The sequence below is a fragment of the Rhinolophus sinicus genome, linkage group LG02 (genome assembly GCF_036562045.2).
Source record: "Rhinolophus sinicus isolate RSC01 linkage group LG02, ASM3656204v1, whole genome shotgun sequence".
NCBI classification, from domain to species: Eukaryota; Metazoa; Chordata; class Mammalia; order Chiroptera; family Rhinolophidae; genus Rhinolophus; species Rhinolophus sinicus.
The window spans coordinates 171,132,892-171,159,305 of record NC_133752.1 but is presented as its reverse complement, the minus strand read 5'-3'; the positions used below and the strand labels follow the sequence as shown (position 1 = coordinate 171,159,305).

Sequence of the window (26,414 nt, the reverse complement as noted above, 5' to 3'; positions counted from 1 at the left end):
TGTAATTAGGCAAGGACAAAAGCAGGCATATGAACTGGGGGAGGTGGTAAGAGATGGCAGTGGTTCAGTTTGGAGCAATAGCAATGGCAGTAGGGAGAAATGATCAGATTCCAGCTTTACTGTGAAAATAGAGGCCACGAGAGTGGCTAACAAATTGCATGTTGAATCGATATGAGTAAGAGTCAAGGATAACTCCAAGGTTTTTCAGCCCTAGCAACTTAAAAGATGGAATTGCCACCAACTAAAATAGGATTCCAGATGAAAGGGCTTCAGAGTTGGGAGAACATCAATACTTCAGTTTTGGAAATGTTAAGCTAGAGATGGCTGCAAGTGCAGGTGTGAGTAGGCAGTTGAACATGGAAGTCTGGTGTTTGGGAGAGAAGTCTGGGTTGAAGATATAAATTTGAGAATTATCAGCATACAAATAGTCTTAAAGCTGTAGATTAGATGAAATCTAGGAAGTGTAAATTAAGAGATAGGGCCCTGGATTAAGCACCAGAACAATCTAGTACTAAAATTTTCATGGAAAATAAAAAAGATAGTGGCTAAAGAGAGATCCAGTGGAATGGAAGGAAACTAAGACTGAGGTAGCCTGGAAGCCAGGGAAAGAATGGATATCAAGATGATGATAAGAGCCCCTGCATTAGTGGAGAGTGGGGAGCAATAATTCAGTAATAGCATAATACTCGACTCAGAGGAAGTTGTGCCTTAAATGTTGGCTCATAGTAGTATTAGTGTGTGGGGTGTAGTAATACACTAATGGAAGTAGTGGTGTTCATGAGGGTGTTTTTGCAGGTGCGTTCTCTGTGGTGCATACAGCAAAATATTTAGGAGGAGTGATTCAGCTTCAACCAGCTGGTCCTTAGAACAGAGATTCTCAACATTTTTTATGCCATTATCTTTTCTCTCTAGTAGTCTGACGAAACCTGTGGCTCTCTTTCAAGAATAATGCTTTCTTTTCAAGGGCATAAAATAAAATACATAGGATTGAAAATGGAACTAATTATGTTAAAACATGGTCATCAAAGTATTTAAAAACCAAATGCATTATATGCTTTTTGATTACTACATTAGCTAACAATAATTAGTAGGGTGTCTGATAACTCTCATATTTCGCCATAGGGATGAATATGAACAACATTTCAATGCCTGCAACAAGTCTATTATTGAAAAATATCTGCAATTTCTGTTGTTAGCAAATTTCACCAGTACTGATGATATTATGACTTCTTGTCTACTTTAATAATTGAAGGAACTGCTCAATTTCAGTGAGAAGTTGTGAAAATAAAGATGAACTTTTTCCCATATGTGTTCATAGAGCACTAGATTCTATCCTTGGACCCCAGAGTAGAGAGTAAAATAAATCCCTCTAATTTAAATTTAAATAAATTCCTATATGTTATAGGAAATCAACATAGGAAAATTAATTGATGTGTAACTTAAATACAATAGGCTATAATAATATATTAGTTAATTTTTCAAATGAAGAAAACTATTCTTAGAACATCTAATAACAACTGGCAGATAATTGAAGTAATTAGCACATTGTGCCAATCCTGTCAAAATCTGTTTCAATTTCATATAGAGGAAAAAATGAAATTTATGAGCCCCAGTGAGCTATGTTGTTTATGCATGATATTAGGCAAGAGGTGGAGAAGGCATGAGAATATGTTCACCTTTTTCCTTCACTTCTTTAACAGTATTTTCTAATGACAGGTTAATAAGCAATCTTCTGGATAAGAAGCTCTTATCAAAAGCCAATCTTTTTCAATATGTATCATTCTTTTATTCTCATCTCAAGTGATGAATAATATGGGCATCCCAACATGAGGGAAAAATTTTGGAGCAAGAAAACAGTCCAGCTTGATCCATAATAATTATAGACAGGAAATCAATATGCTATAAAAACAGAACCCTACAAAGAATATTTGTTAAAAATGGAAAACCCTCGGTTTATCTAGGAGAGTTTCTACACCTTACTTTGTAAAAAAATATTATACCCCAAACAGTTCAAAGATTTATTTAGGATCATAAGTGCCCTTCAGAAAGGACTGTGAACCGAAACCTTTTAGACTCAAATAACTTGATACAGGGATGTGTGACCTCGTGAATAATTGTTTTGTTTTGCTTTATTTTCATATTTTGCATAGTATGTGCAAGAGGAACATGTGGAACTTATTTCAGTGTTTTTAAAAATCTAATGTTGTGATGTTAAGCCAGTAAAGACTATTACATCAAAGTAAAAGAGTGCTCCATCAAGTAGTAACCTTGATTTTTCGGTTCCTTTCAAACAGGGAATGTGGAGCAGGAACTTTTGTCAATTTTGCATCCTTAGAGAGGGATGGAAAGCTTCCATACAACTGGTGAGTATTCTTTTGGAGCAAGCCTCTATACATCTTAGCTATGCTGAGTGTGCTTCAAATGTTATTTTACTATCTTTGGGTGGGGGGGTTGTCTGATTATCCTTTCATAATTTCTCTGGCAGTGGGCTTTTGAAGATTAGATCTTCACAGAGTGCATTCGTATATATTAGTTTAATACAATTATGAGGTAGAGAACATGTTGTATAATCTGTTCTGTATTTACTACATTAAACAAAGGACTAAATCATCAGTTATTCAAATAGCCTGTAACTGTGCCAATGAAGGCTTAAATGCAGGTATCATACTGAACAAGTAAGTGGTGGCTGAGACACCAGGAGAGCATTGAAGCAGCATTACACAGAACAGCATCTCTACTTAGAACTCACATTTCAGTACCTGGGGATATGAGCCACCACTTCTGTTCAAAAGGCAAGTAGAAGTTTGTAGCCCAGTGCCCACAACTCTTATACTCAGGGGTAAATAAATATCAAGGAAACCCAAGAAAGTCCCCTAAGAAAACATGGCTGGAGCATTAAGGACCTGGAGGGAGGAGGTATTTTGAGAATTAAAAAAGCATTGTCAGGAGATTAAATTAGGTGATACATGAAAATTAACAATACATCAAAATCAATACCCAACAAAACTGCTAATTAAGTAACCATTTAATATGAAACCAGCACTGCTTACATGATTTAGTTTGGCTTTTTGGCAAGCAACCACGTAAAGCACATTTAAATATATACCTTTCATATTAATCCTTGGTAAGTAATCTTTTTTTTTTTTTTTTTTCTGTTTTCCTAATCCCCCAAAATGGTTAATCTTAAAAAAAAAAAATAGATATCTGAGACTGGAAATTTTACTCTACAGAATCAATGGGAGGGAGAGCTTTATTTAAAATATAAATTCTACTTCCCTAAGTGGGCATCTAAATTGATGCTCACTCTAGTTGAAATAGGATTATTTTTAACAGGACAATAAGTTGTGCTACTTTTAATTTTAACCTGAATATAATTTTGCTGTTAAAATACAAGTAATCTGACTGTGAAGAAAGAGAAACCCATAAACCCTTGATAGTGAAAAAATTAGGAAATATTTCTAGGTTTGTTCAAATATATTAGCACTTTTTCCAAGACTAGTACACTGATGTTTGTTTCTTGTCTGGCCCACCCTTATAAAAGGCCTAGTCACAAAGTCGTGATGAGTGACCCATGTAGGAAATAATTCATTTATACTTGTGACTTGGGAAAGCTGTGTATTGACCAACTACACCAGTCACAACTTATATAAATATGGAAGACCAGTTATGAAAGAACTGAAACAAAAGAGAATTCACTTCAGGCCTTTTCTATAAAATCAAGAAAATTCTCCTGCAGCTCTTGGCAAAGACAGTTTTGTCAGCATCAGCATTTTCTGGCTGAGAATGGGTGTCTCAGTAGAGATTTGTCATAACTGAAATGACAAGAGATAGCATTTTTCCTCCTAATTCTCAGAATGACTATAGATGCAGCCATGGGATGTTTTTAAATCTGCATTAATGAATGTTCTATTTTACAAGCGGTTTGTATGTCTGAAATTGGTTTCAAACCATGCATTTTAAGTCAACAGTCTGAATTAGAATTAAAGTGAAACTTAAGTAATTTTTTTTCCACTCATCTAAATATTGGTATTATAGACTAGGCAGTTGATGAGCTACTTTTCTTGAGTGAATGTTACCCAAGTGTCATATCATAACTCTGTTTTAAGGGTTATTTTTTAGAAATGATGTATAAGTCAAAATAAAATTAATGTAGAAAGTCACAGTAGTGCAGCTTTATATGATATGAATGTGTCCCAAAAACTTAGAATTTTCACCGGAATCAGTATATACTATATTTCCCTGAAAATAAGACCTAACTGGAAAATAAGCCCTAGTATGATTTTTCAGGATGACATCCCCTGAACATAAGCCCTAATGCATCTTTTGGAGCAAAAATCAATATAAGACCCGGTCTTATTTTCAGGGAAACATGGTATAAACTGGCCATTTATATTTCCTCCCACAAGCTATCAAATGATGTTATACAGGTTCCTTAAAATAAGCATTGCAAAGATAATACCTAAGAATAAGACTCGAGATAACTAATGAGGCACTTAAGAGCCTCATTTAGCTGAATGCAAATGTAATCACCTAATAGCAGACTAATTAACACAAAATAAGTTGAAAAAAATATATCTGATTACAATAAGGCTGTGTGTGAATAAAGCTGATTCTTGGCAATATTATAGCACTTAAGCCCTCGGGTTTAAATTTCACAGAATGGAATAATATGTGATTATAATTAAGGTGCTTATTTTAATTGATCCCAGTAAGTAATTTACTGATATCTGTTCACAGTTTATATTACTAACTCTTGCCACTTTTTCATCTTTACATCTGTTATCTATTAATGCTCACAGGCGTAGGAGTATATTTGCTTTCTTAACCCTGCTACCCTCATGTCTTTGGACTGATTATCTTTTGGCATTTTATATTAATCCTTGGTAAGTGATTGTTTTTAAATGTTTACCTAACACAAAGTCTTTAAAAATTAGCTTTCAGGAAGTAAACAAAACTGAAAAATTCTTTTAATTATTTTATGTGTTGGCAGCATCTAAAATTATTAATCATACATTGAAATGGATTAAAGCAGTTCATGGTACCAAGATGCTAACAATGTTTTCCAATTAAATTTTTGTCTTGGGATGTTCTTGGCATGCTTCTTTACTAGTCATTTGTTTCTCTTTGAGTCAATCCATTGGACCCTCGTCTTTATAAATGATGCTTTCCATTTTCCGTATCACCTCCATCTATTTGAGAGTTTCACTGCATTAAAAGAGTGAAACCCAGAGTACTATACCCTGTACTTGGGGCCTCCATGTTTTTATAATAATGCTAACCCAATGAATACAGAATAACTGACGATGTGCAAGCCTCTCTGTATAATTATATTATTTAATTGGCCTCAAAACTCTGCAGAGGGTATTATCACTCCATTTTCGAGATATGGAAATAGAGGCTTAAGGAGAGCAACTGTTTTAACATCATACTATATAAAAAATTTAGGTTCCAAACCTAAGTTTTTCTGAAACATACTCTTTCCACTATAAAGAGCAGCCTCCTTTAAATTTTTATTTTCTTGGCTTTTAAATCATTTTAATAATCAAATCTTGAAGAGTATTTTTTCCAATTTTTATAAATTATAATAATCATAATCTTGAATTCTGAGATGGAAGTGTCTAGAAGGACTATTTCTTAAAGCCATAAAAAAAAGTAGTGGTTTCCCAGAGAACTGACAAAAAAAATATTGTCCTTAAGTATTAGTCCATGGTGTTTAGGTACTAGATTATGTATAGACAGATCCAGAAATGTGGGCAACTTGAAAAGGACTCAGAAAATAGTTCATGGATTGGAAAAAATGGCCAATGAGACAGAAGAGGAAAAGATGAAAAGCAATCTGAAGAGTTATTTATCCAAAAACACAACTGATCAAATGTCTTTCAGCTCCTCTGAGGACAGAATAAATACAGTGGGCAAAGTTTAGGACTTGATGTTGCAATTGAAGAAATATAAAAAAGAATTTCCTCACAATCAAGATTATTATTACTAGAAATTGTATTTTCTTTTAAAAAGAGAGATTAGAGGAAAGCTTTTGAAACATGGTGGACACCAATGTGTAAATAATAAAGTCAGAGGAGTGTACTGGATGATGAGGACCCATTCGATGTTGTTTCAAGTTTGTTTTTAATAACAGTTTTCAGTATAGGGCTTCACCGTCATCAACACAATATTTTAAATATTTAACATCAGATGGTTTTCAGGTATAAGAAATGCTCACAAATTCCATTTTGTCCTTCAAAATATAAATTTACTTTTAACTCAACATTGGATCATCCTCCAATATTCTAACTATCATTAGAATACTTGTAACAAATACTCGTAATGTACCCTCCACAAATTTCAACAAAATAAAAAAAGATGCATATAATATTATACTCATTTCGCTGCTTAATTCTCTCACTGTCTCATTTTCCACCATTCAGTTTAAGCTTCTATCAGGTGGGCCTGTGCTTATTTGCATGTCTTTTTTAATAGGTCCCTCTGATGAACACGAGATCCAGTTTCAACAACCCCTTCAAGGTCCACTATTTATAGTATTAATCAAATAACATGAGACCCAAGTTAGAGGTAAAAAACAAACAAACAAACAAACAAAAACCTCTGGTAGTTTTTAGAACAGTCCTGAAACTGTAAATGATTATCTCCAGGTGAGAAAAAAAGGCAAAACAGAGCCCCATGCTTTCTGTCACTTTCAGTAAACCACACATATCCACCAATGAAAACATACTGAACATAATCTATGTTTTCAGCACTAGGTTTGTGCCATGACAGATATAAAAGAAGTACAATTCATGGTCCCTCTCCTTCAAGTTCAGCTCAGTACACACAAAGCCACTCGGATTTCCTATTTGCTACTTTTTATCGAATAACTCGGGGATATTTTCCCTTGCATTCATTTGCAAAATAATCATTTTTAACCCTCCTTTAGATGTGTTTGTCTTTATATTTCACCTACCCTGTTAACAACCGCCACAAATAATAGAGCCACCCACCCACCTCCTTCCTAACGCACTGCCCAGCTTCTCTAAACTGTCAACTTCTTGGAAAGATAGGCTCCTGTTGACTTTCTAAAATCCTCCTGATGCCTTTAGTGGTTCATGTGGAAATCAAGAGACTTTCCCTTTTGTTGTTGCTTGTATCTTCTCCTGGGATGGTAGCAGAATCGGTGTAGAGCACTAGTGCTCAACTGGCTTAGTCTAAGACTGTATTCTGCCAGGATTTCTGACTTGAATGATCTCAGACTCTATTTCCTGTTCAAGGAAAACCATCTTATTTGGACTAGCTCTATCTAGATTCAGTGTCACTATTCTCCTCCTTCTTACGAACATAATCACCCTCATGTTGTACTCAAGTATTCATCTGCCTATTTTAAATCCTCAGCAGTTGACATTTTAAGCATGAAGCAACACGTAGTTTAAAATGCACAACTTTACTCACGGTTATTACACATTCTATTCGGAGAATGACATAACGCTAAAGACCCTTTTAAAGATTTGGGGATGATTTCCATTTAGCTCATGAGAAAATAAGTAGTGCTTACAAAATTGGGGACATCTAGAGTTTTTTCGGGGAGGGGACACTGTTTTTTGTTTGTTTGTTTTAACCATCGTAAGTCCCATGTCTCTGCCATTGCTTCATATTCTTCTTTGCAATGAATTCCAATCTGGCTGGCTTTCTAAGAGTGTCATAACCCTGAAGAACTTATGAAGAATGTATCTTTACTTCTTGAAGTCATTTGGGTTTTGAGCCTTACCTAATATAAGTGAAAGGGAAAAACTAAAAGAAGTGCATGATATTATATCCATATATACTGTATGTCTGATGTATGTTATTTATCAGTTATTCAGAAAAGCTTTTGTAATGACAACATGATACCCTAAATATCACCCAAAATATTCACTGTCAAATGCACACACATACATTAGCTCTTTCCATAATGTGCTGAAGCTAAAGTTGTTAGCGAAGCCTTAACTTACATGTTTAAAAGTGAATTTTCCGATTTTAGTTTTAGAATTAGCACAGCAATTGAAAATATAGGAAATTCTATCAGTATTCCTGTGGAGTCTCATAACTCAGCCCTGTCATGGCCCACAGCCTTAGGATACAGGAACCTTTCGGGGTCTATAGGAATTCAGCAAAATGTCATCAGAACAATGAAAGTTGTACACAAATCATGAAGGCATACATTTATGACGATAAATACATGACAATAAGTCATATAAAATGTGTGGTAATATTTTATATTGTATTTAAAGTTCATGAGATTGAAAGAAAAAAAAGTGCCTCTCCTCCATAAATCAGATTTCTACACAGCTGTTGAATAGTAGCAGCTTAAGATTTCAGCACTGAATTTATTCTTTGTCACCCTCCCACATACATTCGTTTCTTCCCAGTTTCCCTTAAAGTCTGTTTTGGATAGGAAATGTTTCTTTTTTTCTCTTTTTAATTCACTCTCAATATCAAAACATGTTGGCAGCCTACTGACTTGACCAAAAACTGTTTGTTATCTATGTTAACATTCTGCTTTCATAAAGCACTGAAGTAACTGACTCCTGCTACACGAAGTAAATGTGGGACTCCAAAAGTTAACTAAATTGTCATTGCAAGAGCTGAGTACAAATTATTCAAGAGTCATGTCTTTAAGTTCCCAAATGTTTATATGCTACAGCTCTGTCCAATATCACAGTGTTGTGTTTTGTTTTGTTTTGAGGGGATGAGGGAGAGGCAAAGTAAAAACTGGAATATCTACTCCCTCTAATTCCCAAGTATGGAAGACAGTGAGAGGATGAGGGAGAAAAAAATAAGACAGAAACTATTGAATGGATTGTCTTTACTCAGAATTGGGAAGATATAAAAACTACCGGAAATCGGAAAAATGAAAACCAGAAACACGACTTGCCTTTATGGATAGTATTTCCCTACATTTTCTATCCTGCATTACTTCCTTTCCAGCCACAAGTCCCATTTCCCCAATGGGACCTCACAAGCCCAAGTCTAGCATCAAATTCTTAATTGAATCATTAAGTAATCATGAGGGTAACATAGCAAACATTGAACTGTTTCAATTCAATTAAATAAGCATTTCTTGGCCACCCACTATGAGTTCCATTATCTGTGCTCAGCTCTAAGGGAAAAGAATGGTCTTGCAGGGAGCGTGTGTGAACCTGACAGTCAGACAACCTGAGAAATACTCCACAAGTGCTATGAAAGCACAGAGGAAGTAGTGCTTCATTCTGCTAAAGGCTTTCTGGAACTTGAGGTATCCAAAACACTCATAATTTGCATTATAAATAGTTTGGCACATGAGAGTACCCAAATCACAACCAATTATTTACTATAGATTGTTTATTGTTTATATTTCCATCCATATTTAAATACCTTTGAAAATTACTTATGAAATTGTCACTCACACACAATCATGTTTCAATATGTGTTATTTATATAAAACAATATAATACAACAATAAAGTGTTTCAGCAGATATTATCTTAACATTAGCTAGCTTTCCTTACTTGTTGGTTGAAATTACCCTAAATACCCCCTTAAATTAACTGAAGCAGACCTTAGCATTACATGTATTTGTGCTTACAAACTAATAATGAATGAAGAACAAGCATGTAGTAGGTCCAGTTGTTCAAATTGCTTAAAAACTAGTTCAAAATTGAGTAAGAACAATGCCATAGTAGAATTATGTAAGATACAAGCAACATTGATAGCACAAATTCACATGCCCAACAAAAACGTCCAAAACAGTCAATTGAATCCTTACGAGACCAATATATCCATCCTCCCACCATTATTTCTCATTTTTATCCCTATTTTTTACTTCTTGTCTGTAGACACTGAAGTAGTCACGCAGTAGATACTTCTATATATTTACAAAATGCTTTAGCAACTTAATCACTAGTAGCAGGAAATTATATTTTCAGAATTCAGTTTTTGGTAAACATTAAATATAAAGGAAAGATATGTTCCTGCAATCTAATAGAGTTTAAAAAATGAATCTGAAATTATCATTTTCTTATTTAAGGAAAAGTAAACAAACCTGAGATATGTTTAATGAAAATTAAATAAAATTGAGGTGTCTGATGTAATTATTTAAAACTCTTCAACTTTAATCTATATGTTAATCAATTATTTTGCCCTGATAAACTTATTTTTTTTTTTTAATTCTCAGGAGTAAAAATGGTTTAAAGAAGAGAAAACTGACTAAGTAAGTTTTTTTTTTATTATTGAGCTATAATTGATATTTACCATTGTGTAAATTTTAAGGCATACAATGTGTTGACTTGATACATTTATATATTGCAATATGATTACCACCAAGCATTAGCTAACACCTCCATCACGTCACATAATTATCATTTTATTTTTGTGGTGAGCACATTTAAGAGCTAGTCTCTTAGCAACTTTGAAGTATATAAATACAGTAAGTTTTTCTTACTATTTTATTGTAAAATATTGTATTTAAAAATGTTCTCCATAATGATCTTACCTTTCCAAATCAAAAAGATTGCTTGTATTTAAGTAGAAGGGATGCTTAAGAAAGAGGCAGATGCATATTAAAAGAGTTAAGCTATTATGTGTTGGTGTGTTTACACACATGGATGGCAATGAGTACTAAGAAAGTGTATCACAGAAACTCGGAATAACATAAATGATCACCATGTGAAATCTGAGAAAAGCTGGCTTGTTCAAAATTATAAAAGTCTTGAAGAAGGAAGTCTGTTATTCGAAACTACAAAAAAATCTAATTTTTAGTTACATCAAAATTGTATAAAAATCTTTGCCAATTTTGTATTTCCAAGTTCTGTGCTTATTGCAAGGAAAGGCTTTTACTATATTAGATGTTATAATAAACCCTTTGAGAAATGCTGTCTCAGGAAATATTTATAGTAAATAGAAAAAGACAATTACTCTTGCTGTCCTGTATTCTCACTTATCTCCTGAACTGTTAAGTCATAAGAATTAAGATTCTAATGGGTGAAAATTAACTGTCAGTTGATTTCAAAAGTGTAATTATCACCACCATGTAGTTAAAACTCTACATATGAAGAGTGAACCATTCTTATAAATAGAGTTCATCCTTGATACTTGCCTAGGATAGAATATTGGTGAATTAATATGAGGCAATTAGGGGTTCCACCTAGATCTATGGCACCTATGCTAATGGGGGGCAAATCAAGTACATAATACAAAAGAAAAGTTGATGCAAAAATATTTCTATTTATCCTTGACAAATAGAAATTTATTATGACAGTTTTTGGTGTATGTGTATGGATAACAGAATAATATTTTTCCAAAATCTATTTCAAATCAGTACACATTCCACTGGCATATATCAAGTGATGTAGAGAGACAAGACCAGACTAAACGGAGAGAGGTATTCTCACCTGGAAAAAGTGATTTGACAGGAACAGAAAAACTTTATTGCCCAAAATTATTGGTTGGGTTATTAAGTGAGGTAGAGAGACTACAGCAAGTAAAGGATCGGTTCTGGGGGCTAAAAGAGGATACGCTATCGGGGCTTGTTCCTCCCAAGACCCAGGCAGAGAGAAAAAAGAAAAGCAGGATGTGGACAAAATTTGGGTGGGGCGCAGTGTGATGGAAACTGGCCACAAGCCAAAACCTCATGTCAAACAGCTTCCTCATTCCCTCCTCTCATTTTCTTTCTAATCCTGCCTCCTTCTCTAAAAGCCATTTTCTGAGGGGCTTACGCCCTTCCCCCCACCAACCTTTCCATTCACCTTCTCTTTCCTCTTTCCCCTCTAAATCTTTGTCCTACTGATCTCTGCTCTCTTGCAGCTTGCTTCTTCTCCTTCTTACCGTTCTCCTTCTCTCCCTGACATTCATACTTTTATTTCCTGGTTCTTCCCCTGTCTCCCTTTTTTCTCTTCTTTCTGCTTTTTCTTTTTTCTAGCCTATAAATATTTTCTCATTTGCTTTCCCTATGGATGCTCCCATTTTCCTGCTATTGAGATGAAAACTAGAATTATTAAATCTGGCTTTAAGGTCAATTCACTGCTCAAAGACAGCACCCAGTGAGTGCAGTTTTCATGGAGTTCATTCCAGGACGGGAGTCCCACATTTAGCCAATTTTTGGAAGGATGGCAAGTTTGAAGTGAGAAAGCTTTTAACCAGGAATCATCTTCCCTGGGTTCTGGCCATGGTTCTACGGCTCGGTAGCCACGTGATCTTGGACCACTCACCTAACTCTCTTAGCCTTGGCTCTCTTGTCTGGAGCATGACATTATGTTGGCCACGTGGACCCCAGCCATCAATGGAGCAAGATGACATATGCAAATATTTGTGATCGATAGTGTGTTTCTTCTGTCTCAAGGAAGTTTAATATACAGAGGGTGCCAAAAGATGTATACACATCTTAAGAAAGGAAAAAACGGTATTAAAATTGTTATATTCAATATATACCGATAACAAAAGATGAACACAAATCATGTTTGACTTCTGCAATCATAAGAGGTGCTTAAAGAGGTTACCATCAGCATAATTTTAATACAGTTTTTCAAATTGTATACATTTTATTGGCACCCTCTCTATACGGCTCTTTTAAATTACAATATATTAAGGACTGGTAACTTTAACCAAAAAGAAAGAAAGATAGAAAGAAAGAAAAAAGAAAGGGAGGGAGGGAGGGAGGGAGGGAGGGAGGGAGGGAGGGAGGGAGGGGGAAAAAAAATGCTAACCTTTAAGAAGTAAAACTTCTATTCTCTCCAAGAAAATTGCTCATGTTTGAGAAATTAAACAAGATATAACACTAACCAACAGAATTTTTTAAACATGCATTTCTTTGTGTCCAACAAAGCCCAGTTCAACTGGATGACTTTGACACCTACATCAAGGACATGGCCAAAGATTCTGACTATAAATTTTCTCTTCAATTTGAGGTGAGTAAATAAGTAGTTTCTGCCTTCTGGTGGATAGGGCATAGGAATCGGCAGGTTCATATCGGCGTCATTTCCCTGCTCATTGGACAGTGCTTGTGCTGTGGATGCATAACGAGCAGTTTGGTAATTGGGTTCAGGGGTGTCTAATCTGCTGGTACAGAGATAGGATGTCAACCCTTAGTTAGGTCAGGGCCTGGGTGGCACCAAGGAAGGAAAGGAGATGCAGGTACCGGGGTGAACACACGTAGTTATAGGAGAAGCCGTTGCTGGAAACCAAGGCGATCCAGTGTGCAGGGGAAAGCGAGCTGAGGAATGAAATCTGAAACAGAATTTTACTTTCAGGGGATTTTTTAGTGTGTTTTTCATGCCACTTAGGCTACAGCAAGGGTGGATGAAATGGACGGCTGTATCTTCTGGGTATATAAGTCTGAGGTAGGGCTCTTATAGCTATGGGACTCTCAGCATTCTACTTAATATTTCTTTGTGAGGTTTTTTTTTTTTTTTTTTTTTTTTTTTTTTAATTAGTTTTAGGTGCACAAGACAAAGCAAAATCTTTGTGAGGTTTTGTGTTCTTAGAGAAATTTGTGAAAGAGAGTTACATATGGTTGTGTAGAAGGAAACAATTGGCAACACCTGCTTTTTCTGAAGCACACATATTTTTTTGAGCCCAAGACCATGTGTCAGAGTAGATGGTTTTGGGTAAATCTAGGATCTCAGCAGTATGAGGAGTACAACTGGGCCTAGGTTTCCATCACACATATTTCGCAGCACATAACAGAGTCTGGATGGCTTCACATTCTTCAGATTTCTATATAGCGGCTCGTGATTCAGGGAAACCAAGGAAAAGGGACAAATAAAGTGATTTTTTTCTAAATATTTGGGAATTTTTCTAAAAACCCTCAAAGGTGCTCTTTCCTCTGAAACACCAGGTTGTATTGGTTGGTGCAGAAGTAATGCGGTTATTGCAATTTTTTAAAACCTTTTAAACCACAATTATTTTTGTACCAACCTAATAGAATGTAACTGCTGTCTCCTCATTACTCATATTCATTTCTTCTTTCTGCCCATCAGCCAAGGAAAGCTTTGGTCTGTAACAAACAGCAGGAATCCCGGTGTGGAAATTCTAACAGGGAATTTAAGGATGAGAAGAAACTTACACATATCAAATACAAAGCCCCTAACAACTACCTGTGTCATGAGAAATTCCACATAGAGCCTTGCTCAGTTACCCATTGCAGGCGGGTACATAAGGAATTATAGATGCTACACCAAATGCTTTATCTGAAAGAATAGACATTTGATTTGAATTGGAGATCTATGGTGAAGACGGCATTTCAGAAAAGTATATCAATGAAAGGAGAAAAATAAGCCAAAACTCAGGAAAAAAAAATTTACATAATTCTGATGATGGTGATGAAAATTGTGATGTTGGTGCACATTCAACCTCACTGAAGCCACAGACTCTTAATTGCTACAAGATTATATGACCTTGGTGGCACAACTAGGTCACTGCCCTGGCTGGGAGGATTAGGTGTACTGCCCAGTGTATGCCATGAAACCCCAGTGTAACTATTTCTGTGCTTCTAAATCGCATCATTATATATTTTTAAAAAATGCAATGAGTTATTTTCTGGTAAAAAAAAAATAAACAAGATATATGTCATATAATCTAAGAAAGGGATGAGTAGCTAAACCAGGAGAGGGGTAGGGCAGCAGCTGCATCACGAGAATGACTGGACCCAGGGCCACGACCCTTGCAGAAACCCCCTCTTTTTAGTTCTCATTTCTGCTTCTTACTCTGTCTTGGCCTTCTCTTTCTTTCTCTACAAACCAACCTCTGTCTCATAGTGGAAAGCATGACCACCACCAATCCCGGAGTGTCACATCCTATAGTTGCTCTCGTTCTTTTTCATAGTTTGAAAAATCACAGGGGAGGGTTCTGATTGGCTGGCCTGGGCCATGATGTCCACTCAAACTCAATTTTCAAAGAGAGAACACTGGGAGAACCAAACAATAAGTGATTATATCGTAGCTGCAGATGCTTCAAAAATGTGAAAAGTAGAGTCATAAATTTTATTTACTAAATGCTCAGTTTATAATATGCTGAGAGCGTTTATACATTCGATGTATAAATGAACACATCTAGGTTTATTTCATAGGATTTATAAAGGAGGTAGGAATGTACTATACTAGGAATCCAAAAACCTGGGTCCTCACTACCATTGTGTTACTAATTAAAATTGGAAAAAAAATCACAATTTCTCATCACCTCAGTTTGTTCATCTATACAGATTGAACTAACCCAGTAGTTTGTAACTGGGCCTGTACCAGGCAGTTCCCTAGGAGGGGTTTGGGGATATGTGGGAGTGTTTGGGGTTGTCATAATGACTTGGGAGTAAGCTACTAGTGTATTTAATGAGGACAGTGACAGGGATGTTAAATGTTCTGCAATAAGTGGAACAGTCCCACACAACAAAGAATTGTCCCAAGCCAATAGTATTCCATTGAGAAACAGTGGACTAACTATGGGACAAGGATACATCCAAGCTTTATAACTCATGTGTGTTAGTCAGGATTGCCCAGAGACACAGAATAAGAAATAATAGATACCCTGTTTCCCTGAAAATAAAACCTAGCTGGACCATCAGCTGTAATATGTCTTTTGGAGCAAAAAAATTAACATAAGATTCAGTATTATATTATATTATATTATATTATATTATATTATATTATATTATATTATATTATTATAAAGACCCAGTCTTACATAAGACCAGGTCTTATATTATAGGAAAATAAGACCTGGTCTTATATTAATTTTTGCTCCAAAAGACTCATTAGAGCTGATGGTCTGGCTACATCTTATTTTCAGGGAAACACGGTAGATAGATAGACAGACAGACAGACAGACAGACAGACAGATAGGTAGATGATAATTTGATTTAGAGAGAGATGGAGAGATTTATTTTAAGGAACTGGGTCACATGACTGTAGGAGATGGCGAGTCTGAAGTCTGCAGGGCAGGCTGAGGACCCAGGTAAGACTTGATGTTGCTGCTCAAGTCTGAAGGCAGTCTGGAAGCAGAATTCCTTCAGTCTTTTCTCTGACGGCCTTCAACTGACTGGATGGGGCCCACTGACGTTATGGAGGGTAATCTGCTTTCTCAAAATCTAATGATTTAAAAATGTTAATTGCTTCTAAAAAAATACCTACATGTAACATTAAGACTTGATGTTTGACCAAGCGACTTGGCACTATAGCCTAGCCAAGTTGACACATAAAGTTAACCATCACACCATGATTTGAATAAGTGTTTAATATTTTTATTTTATGGAGCTTTTTCATATATCTTTGTTCTTAGAACAATATTGGTCATATGTGATTTGCGAACCATTGATTTAGTTCAGCCTACCATTGTATGTAATTTATTTGGCGCCAAGTCCTGATAGTACATTCTTGTTGGGTTAAGAAAATACAAATTACTCTCCGGAAGTCTGTTTTATTTAAATCACAAGCTCAGATTGTTTATTTAGGACTAACATTTGCTCCAGCAGTGACCCACTGGTCTGACTCATTTCCTTTTTCATTTGACAGGTTCCCAGATATTATCAATCCCTAACCCTACCAGCCCCCACATCCTCAGGTTCAGTGTCAGGGTATCCTCATCTATTTACAAAGATGCATTGTACATCTTTGATACCTGATTTCAGGGTGTATGTCAGACCTTTCACATGGCAGCCCTCAAATTTTCCTTAAATTCATAATTAATTGAGGCTTAAGAAAAAAATATCTCTTCCTCTAATGGGAATCCAACAGAGTGTTAGTTAAGATGGCTGAATCAGCCGGTCTAGCTAAATTCAGCAGATGAACAGTTATTTGTTCTGTTTATATTAATGCTTAATACTTATATTCATTTTGATTTTGACATTGAAATATCACACCCATATTGAGAAATTACATCATTAATAAGCATTATGTAAATTAAAACTAATATCTGGATTTACATATATTACCAATACAGCTCTAAGTTATACATGAAGCTATACAAGTTGCTAATTTGCATTCACTGAAAAAATTCCCCTTTTATTTTGCATCCGTTTTTGCATCTACTAGAAAAACTGATTATCCTCACAAAAATATACATCTTTTTTTAAGGAAGTTTGGACACAGGGATTAGATTCAATTCCTCATTTCTTGTCTCCTGTGGGAAAGGTTTTGAAAAGCCAGATTTTAGAGCTTGAAATTTGAGAGCCCATGACATACACTGTTCATTCTGCCATTAATTTCTGTGCTTTGTGTTTGATCAGAAAGCTAGTGAAAGCCCTCACCATCTTTGTTGAGAAATATGTCTGCAAAGATGAAAACAAAACTATACTACTTGCCACATAGTTCACAAGAGGTGACCTCTGATTTCTGGTAATAGCTTCCATTTGCAGCTGTTTTTACTTGTTTTTCAGTCCATTTCACTGGAGACCTACCTGTAGTCCTTGTTGAAATAAGTCGTCTAGAACCCTCTCCACTGGTTCTCACACCAGGGGTCTTATGTTGTTCCCAGACCTGATTTTCTTTCCTCTCATTTCTAATTTCCTAGGTTTAGTCTCTGTTTCTAAGTGCCAGTACTAGTAATTGGTTCATTGATTGGAGTGTTGCCCTTAAATCTCATCCTAGAGCTATTCCTAAACTTTCTTGAGATTGACTTTCTTCTTAGTTATCTTTCTTCACCTGCCCAAGACTGCCATCACTACTGCACCCCATTTTTCTATTACAGTACTTATTAGGCTTGAATGTGTTCCCCCAAAAGTATGTTGACTCCCTAACCACTTGGTACCTCAGAATGTGACCTTATTTGGAAATAAGCTCACTTACAGATGTAATCAGTTAACGATGTGGTCATACTGAAGTAGGGTGGGCTCTTAATTCAATATGGCTGGTGTCCTTATGAAAAGGCAGCCATGTGAAGATAAAGAGACAAACAGGGAGACTGCCATATGATGACAAAGGGAGAGATTGGAGAGACACACCTGCAAGTGTAGGAATACCAAAAATTGCCAACAAACCAGATAGGAAGAAGCTTGAAATAAGCAAGGAAGGATTCCCACATAGGTTAGAGGATGTATCTCCCTGCTGACACATTAATTTTGAACTTCTAGCCTCAAGAAATGTGAGACAATACATTTCTGTTGTTTTAAGCCACCCAGTTTATGCTACTTGGTTATGGCAGAATGGTAAACTAATGAAGAACCTCACTAAACACCTGCTTATAAATCCTTTCTTCTCCCTTAGTGTTTACCTGAAACATAACCGGACATTGCCCAATTCCATTGGACTTTTATTTGCCATAGATGGAAACTCTTCTGTCAATGGCCCTGATCACATTGTTTCTACTCACTTGTTCTATAATCTAGTAATTTAGCTCCTCTGACTCTGATGTCCAACCTATGTCAAAGCAAACATTGAGCACTTGTCACTTCCTGACATTGAAGCTAGAATACAGCTTGTGCTCTTCTCAGAAGGTGATGGCACATGCTATGGACTGACGCTGTGCCCCCAAATGCATATGTTGAAGCCCCAGCTCCCAGCGTGATGGTATTTGGAGGTGGGGCCTTTGGGAGGCAGTTCAGTTTAGATAAGTTCATGAGAATGGGGCCCTCATGCTGGGATTAGTGCCCTTATACGAAGAACCACCAATGAGCATGCTCTCTCCTCCCCGGCCCCTCCACCAGCAGCACAGAAAGAAGAGGTCACATGAGTACACAGCAAGATGGTGGCCATCTACAAGCCAAGAGAAGCCTTAGAATGAAATCTTGCCAGCAACTTGTTCTTGGACTTCTCAACCTGCACAACTATGAGATATAAATTTCTGTTGTTTGAGCCACTCAGTGTATGGGACTTTGTTATGGCAGCCCTAGCAGATTACTACAGCATATGTTTGTGCTTTGCTTTTCAAGATCTTCATGCTTCAAACATAGCCACACGACATAGACTGCCAGTGGACCTTGGTGTTATTTTCCTAGGGCTGCCATAACAAATTACCACAGTCTTGGCGACTTTAAACAAGAGGTTTATTCTCTCACAATTTTAGAGGCCAGAAGTCCAAAATTAAAGTGTTAGCTGGGCCATGCTCCCTCCAAAGTCTCTAGGAAAGACTCCTGCTTTGCCTCTTCCAATTCTGGTGCTCCAGGCATTCTTTGGCCTGCAGCTGCATATCTCAGATCTACTTGTATGCCTCTATCTTAAATGACCCCTTCCTCTTCTATCTTTTATAAAAACACTCATTATTAGATTTAGGACCTACATGGATAACACAAAATGATCTCATCTCGTAATCCTTAACTTAATTACATCTGAATAAAATCCTTTTTCCAAATAAGGCCACATTCACAGGTTCTGGGTATTAGGATGTGGACATATCTTTTGGGGGACCACCATTCTTATGGATGACTACATGGCCTAGAAAAATAACACGATGATAAATTATATTAGAAACGAAACTGGCAAAAGAAAATTAAAAAACGATTTATGTTGGTTTCAGGCCATTCCCTCATATTTTGACATTCTGAAGATTTAAGCCTCTGGAGATTCCATATGGTTGGAAAGAAAATAACTGCAAAGCTACTGAACTGGAAACTCTGTATTCGACTTTCCAGTTAGTGACAGACTGAATTACAAAAGATTGCAAGGCATTTTGTATATACATGCAGTTCCTGCTTTGCTGCAATTCTGCTTTGGCAATTTGCATTTACAGTGTTCAGCCAATTAAATCCCTCTTATCAATTTAGGGCTTTTACAGCAGGGATGCAACACACAATTAAAGTTCTATCAGCTAGTCAGTTTCCATATGTACTCCAGCTCTCAGCCTCAATCTGTTTCCACCGTTTCTTTTTTTCTTATCTGAGGCCTTTTCCTGTGGCTTATCAGTCTGTCCTCAAAGCTGGGGACTTAGGGAGAGAGTTTTTGGTCTGTTAGTACAAATGGCAAAGGAAGGAGAAAATATGGAGCCAGGCAAAGCAAAGCAAACAAGGAATCATAACAGAAACATTTCACAACTGTTATCAAATGTTGAGTTTAATCACTCTATTTGATACTCACTACACACCAGTGAAGTATGGAGACATTACCAGCCCTATCTTACAAATAATTAAACTGATGTTAATGAGACTGGAACTGCTTTTCCAAGACCATACAATTTATAGGTGGCACACCAAAATAAGTCAGATGTTGTCACACACTATCTATAAAGGCACTCTCTAAAAGAGGTAGATTTCCAAAATATTTTAAGCAATGGAAGCATCATTTAAATATGCTTATAGCTGCCAAAAGGGACTAACATAAAAATGACACTAATTTGGTTCAAGTTGTTAAAACTAAGTTTCATTTCTTACAAGAACCATATAGTCAGTAGTTGAAAACCCTTTAAAATGGAAAAAAAAACAGTAATAAAGTAACAGCGGCACGTTTCTGTTTAAAGGCATTTGGCAAGCAAAGGTTTTGCCTAACGTGGAAAAACTTCTAATTTTGTGAATTGAGGATCAAAGTTCGCATAGTTTAGCCTTACAATTGGCTTCAATTTAGGCCAAAGAGCTTGAGATTTTGTGAGCTTGCAAAGCCAAGTGATGCAGAAGCAAAGGAAGAGTGCAATCTGAACAATTAATTGATGTCAGTTCATTCATGTTGACTGCAGGCTTGCACCCTCATGCCATCAAGCACACGCACTGAGCTACCAAGGAGCTTCTATGTGGAAGCAGCAGAAGTCCCAGGAACGAGACCTCTAAAGCATATGTTTTGCAAAGAGCCCTTGAATCAAGACACACAGGGCATGAAAGAGAGATCACTGTTCAATCTCTCATAACACAGTCAAATGTCTCTCCAACTCCCTTCAAAAGTCTTTCAGACTCTCAAAAAGTCTTCCCTCTGAGAAATATTCCTTCAGCTAATGATTCGGTGAAGTCATAATGGGGAGGAATTATGAAGAGTAAAACTTGTTTGCAATATTAATATCCTATATAAGTAAAATTTACAAGTGGTTTCTCTACTGCCTCATTTAATAGTCTTATAGAAAAGTGCATTCTATAGGTAACCCCACTTATAGGTGGTTATAATGCTGTTTACTAATATTTCCCTCAAATGCATCCAGGAATTTAACTAAAACTGTTGCATTTGTCGTGCACTGTACAATCCCAGGGAATTGTACCATTCACCTAGACCTCAGTGTGAAAAAAGCCCCCAGGGAAATCCATGTGGCCTGACTTCAACCTCTTGTTTCCTGTCATACACATGAGAGAGCAACTCTTTTCCAGTAACGTAAACTTGGTGAAGTATGATGATTGTCTGTTTATATAAAAATTTTCCTATCAGTGCATCTTCTGATGATAATAGGATGTTAAGTGTACTGATACCCGCAGGCAGGCAGATATCTGGATGTTCTTATTTTCACTGAAGGGTTTGCCTACCCACTATTGAGTCATGCTTATTTTTGAGGTTTCTTTGCCATATATTTAGTGACTGTCAATCCTATGTCTTGTTACATGGAAAATACTCCTGCTTTGCTCCTCACTCTCTCTTCTACTACCTTCTCTAAGGCTCATTGCCTGAAAGAGAAAGACCTACATGTCCTCATAGAATAGGAAATATTTATGCAAACTGCATACATTTCAGTTATCCTGTACCTCCAAAAATCTGAAATGGATTTTGGTTTTCCAATTTTACACACCCTGAATGTTATTACACAAATAGTGTTATACACCTTCTGCAAATGATCACTAAGCTATCCAAGGTATTAATGTATTATATTGGTCAGCTATGACTGCAATAATTCTATATAAGAAACAACCTCAAAATCTCAGTGACCTACGACCTTTATTTTTCTCACTTGTGGGTCTGTGGGGTAGCAGGGACAGTTCTGCTTCAGGCCATGGGTCAGGTCATGGCTGCCCCTGTGTCTCCTCATTTAGGGACTTGCAGCTTCTCTGCACATGTTCTTTTCATGGCAGATGGCAGAAGCACAAGAGGGCAAACTAAACCAAACAAGCATATTTAAAGCTTCTGATGGGACACGAGTTCCACCCAAGTTCATTGGCCAAAGCAAGTAGACAAGACTGGGAGGAAGCACACTCTAATGCAAAAGGGAGCACTGCAACATCATATGACAAGGGGGTAGGGGGTTATAATTCTATTACAGTTAGAACAATCCAATTTGAACGATAATCCAGTCCACACCGTGTACAGAAATCTCAAATCTATTCTCTGTCATTTACAGGAGTTGAAATTGATTGGACTGGATATTCCACACTTTGCTGCAGACCTACCACTGAACCGATGTAAAAATCGTTACACAAACATCCTACCATGTAAGATGGTCAATAGTGACAATCCGACTCATGTTTTTCAAAGGTTGAAGGACTGTTATTGCAAATTATTCAATTTCACCAATCTCTGGCCAGACCCGTTGTGGTCTGGACTCTACAATTGCATTGATTATATTTGTTCTTTGATGGCATTAGATTTTATCTTATGTAGGAAGATATAATTATTATGCTTTTAAATGAATTTTACAAGAACAGGAAACACTGACCATTTGGCCCATTGGACATCAAAAAGTCTTAACTAAATTAGGGATAAGATAATTTGTGTCCTCATACAATATTTTCAGTTAATTCATTGACATCAGAAGGAGGCAAATGGAAAAGAGGTGTAATGCATTAAAATATCTCTACTTTCTAACTTCTGGAAAGTTCTGTTGTTGCTTAGCATTCTGTAATAAAAGCAATATTTAAAGAAAATAATATAGATTACTAACAGGACAATTAAAATATATTTCAATATAGATTTAACTTTCTTCTCTGTCACACTCTACGGGGAGCTGAGAAAGAAAGGAAAAGTAGAAAGACGGCAGCTGAAAAAGCTCTAGGATGAGAACGTTTTCCTCAATAAGGTTTCTTGAGAAAATATTAATGATGATTAGTATTATCATTATAACACCTTACATTTGTGCACATTTCAGAATTGAATTTTCTTACTTGAAGTCTATTTACAAAAACACCCATGTAACTCCATCTTCTCTTCTGGGTTTCCCAGAGGTAGTGCATTCTCTAGATGTCCCTACGTGAAATGGAAATCATATATTTAGGCTCCATTCCATAGCCTTCCATACAATCTACCAGAATTTTAGTTTCTGTAAATATTTTGCACAATCTCCCCCAAAACCTGGACATAATATTTCCAAGGACGGGAGAGCTAGTGGGAGAAAATAGTGATTGGGAGATATTTATATATTTGTTTAAGCAAGAAAGTAAGATTGACATATGGCTAAAATATCTAGCTAAAATAAACTTTATCTACTCTATCACTGACAATTTTACTTGATATTCAGAAGAGAGGATCAAGACAATTCTTTCTTCCACTCTGATTTTTAATAATTTTTTTCTTATTCTTTACAGATGACTTTAGTCGAGTAAGATTAATCTCCATGAATGAAGAGGAAGGAGCAGACTACATCAATGCCAACTACATCCCTGTTAGTAAAAAAAATAGTAATAAAATAAAAAAAATTGGAAAACACGGACATTCAAATTCCAGCCCAGGCAGAGGAAGACAATTTGGACTATAGGAATGTGTCAAAGAGTTAAAAAGAGAGCCATCCGCCTACCAAACAACCAGTTTTCATTATTCTATTTTAGAATAAAGAAGGGGGGTAGGGAAAGAGAGCCCAGAGATTAGTCTTCATACTTCTTGTAAAGGACTAGTGAAAGTGAAAGTAGACAGTTATACTAAAGATCCTCTTTCTTGGATTTAAAGATTTAAATATTGTCAGCAACCAATCTCAAAGGGTTTTATCTGAGCACATGTGTTTTTAAAATACCGATAGAAGATAGTGGTTGTTATCATAAAAACAAACAAACAAACCAAAAAAATGGTGTGGGTGTGATTTTATAGGCTTCCCCAGAACCGTGCTTAAAATCACACAGACCTATATGGTTAGTTACTCTGATGGCCTTTTCCACCATCAGAGAAAAGGAGAATACATTACATAGGTTTGTGATCCTTTGCCAGGTTTATCATCAGTAAATTTTTGGTTTTTTCTTATTTGTGTGGAACACCATTTGGTGTTGACAGTGGCTCCTTAAGTGAGAACTTTGTCACCTATCTTTCAGGGCTACAACTCACCCCAGGAATATATTGCCACACAGGGGCCACTGCCTGAAACCAGAAATGACTTTTGGAAGATGGTCCTACAACAGAAATCTCAGATTATTGTCATGCTCACCCAGTGCAATGAGAAAAGGAGGGTAAGTACGTAATGGGGCGGTCCCCATTTAGCAAAACCCATATCAGACACTACCATGGATCAGGTGTGCACTGTACATCACAAACTATTCTCCTTCCTTCATTTTTCATCGTCACAATAATCATATACAGTTCTTCAGACGCAAGGACTTTTGTTTGCCCTAAGTGAGCACAGACTTCACGTCTTCCCCAGCCTGTTTGTTTGAACATGTTGTCTTCCTTTCACCTCAGGTGAAATGTGACCATTACTGGCCGTTCACAGAAGACCCCATAGCATACGGAGACATCACTGTGGAAATGATCTCAGAGAAAGAGCAGGATGACTGGGCCTGTCGACATTTCCGGATCAACTATGTAAGTCATGAAGCACAAGTTGAGGTGCTGTTCTCACGCTGAGGGAACCCCCAGGTGCCAGGAGACCAACCCATCATCACACAAGATCATGAACACTTTGGGCTTTGAAACACTTCTACCTTCAAGAGAAAAATCCCACTTTGAATGTGCTTGTGTCCCGTGTCATCGAGAACGGTGTGGATGAAATGGCTGGTCGTGCAGGCCTGAGGAAATGCAAAAAATGACTACACTGTTCCATCTCAGATTAGTCCAGGGCATTAGAAGACACAGTGAATCATTTCTCATCAGGCCTGACTGAGGAGGAACACGTTCTCGTTACTTACACTAACCTTTCAATGACAACAATGTGAAAGTCTTGAGACATAAGAATGAAAAGCTGAATAGTGTTTTCTGGCAAGGTGTTTATACCATAGTTACAAGCAACACCTGGTCCCACAGTGCCCCCTTTTGGTCATAAACAGACGGAATCTAAATTTAAGTTCCTCCATAAAGGTTAAATTGCGAAAAGAAGATTGTGGTGTGCTAATGAATAAGTTTTTCTATTTATTTCCTTTTCTGTTTATATCTTTTTTTTATTCCCTCCATATTGATATGTGGAAACCTTTAGAATACAACCAGGTAAAATTACATAAATGAAGAAATGAGGGTAAGAGAAATTTTGGAATGACTAAATAAGATGTAACGAGAAGTTTTCTCATTTAACAAAAAGCAGAAAAATGACCATAACACACAATTTTTCATTTTCTACTACTTGAAACTTGGCAGGAACTGAGTAAGAGATGGAGACAAAAAACAACACTAACTCGTTTGTTCCCTTGACGTGTGTATGTCTTTCTATCCAGCTGACAGGGATCATGCTGCTACGAAGACTTCTGCCTTGCAGCTACAGAAAGACTAATGACAATTTAAGTGTTTCCTGTTTTTGAACCATCTTGTGTAGTTTAGCTGGATACCTTTTCAGATCAACTGCGCTCGAATGTGTACATACACATATCGTACAATGTTCAAGTCTTTGTGCAAAGCTGGCCATCAGCCTTTGAAAAGAGTGATCATTTTCATGAACTTTTCTGGGCAACCAAAATGACTCCAGTATCAGTCACTGGTTAGCTGTGGCCTGCCCTCAGCAGGAGAACACAACCTCTTAGGCAAGGCGGCTCCCCTTGGTGGAAGGCAACTAAGAGGAGAAGGGGATAGCTATTTGCTGCTGGCAGCAGCTGGGAAAAGGGTGCAGCAGCCTGGCAAAGGGGACCCTAGGGAGCACCAACAGTACCTGCCACAGTATTTACTTCATTGGCCAAAGCTGGTGCAATTGCTAAATAGTGGATGGAGCCAGGAAGCAAACCCTAATCTGCTTAAGCTCTTATCTCTACAGAGGCATGGCTTCACCTATTTATTTTACTATTTGAAGCTTTAGACAGTTAGTTGTTTTTTTTCTTTCAGGTTCTGCTTTGTGCCAGACACAGTGCTCAGAGCTGGAAACGGAAGTATACAGACCAGGAATAAAATGTGTCTTTACCTTCTTACGCCATTAATGAGCTGCTGTGGAAGGCCTGGACCATCCTAACAGTGAACTGAGAGATTAATGCTTGTTTTGGCTTTTTCTCCTAAAGGCTGATGAGATGCAAGATGTGATGCATTTTAACTACACTGCATGGCCTGATCACGGCGTGCCTACAGCAAATGCTGCAGAAAGTATTCTACAGTTTGTATATGTGGTCCGACAGCAAGCTACTAAGAGCAAAGGCCCCATGGTCGTGCACTGCAGGTAACCTAACCAAATGCGTTGTCTGTTCAGCACCATGAGCTTTGTTTCATAAAGGAAACAGCCCACCATTTCATAAACCCCTGATCAGATTCAATTAACAATTAAATG

The 26,414-nt window shown here is 36.9% G+C and overlaps 1 protein-coding gene across 3 annotated transcripts in view; it reads left to right on the top strand.

Moving 5' to 3' along the window:
* Positions 1–26,414, top strand: part of PTPRO (protein tyrosine phosphatase receptor type O) — a 198,452-nt gene that overhangs the window by 160,472 nt on the left and 11,566 nt on the right. For 2 of the 3 annotated variants that reach the window (XM_019744758.2, XM_074325980.1), the window contains 9 exons: positions 2,295–2,363; positions 4,800–4,883; positions 10,177–10,212; positions 12,823–12,904; positions 22,161–22,251; positions 23,341–23,417; positions 24,055–24,189; positions 24,419–24,541; positions 26,152–26,306. In XM_019744758.2, coding sequence (XP_019600317.2) covers positions 2,295–2,363; positions 4,800–4,883; positions 10,177–10,212; positions 12,823–12,904; positions 22,161–22,251; positions 23,341–23,417; positions 24,055–24,189; positions 24,419–24,541; positions 26,152–26,306 — 852 coding nt within the window. The remainder of the gene's footprint in view (positions 1–2,294; positions 2,364–4,799; positions 4,884–10,176; positions 10,213–12,822; positions 12,905–22,160; positions 22,252–23,340; positions 23,418–24,054; positions 24,190–24,418; positions 24,542–26,151; positions 26,307–26,414) is intronic. The other variant, XM_019744759.2, reaches the window with a different exon arrangement.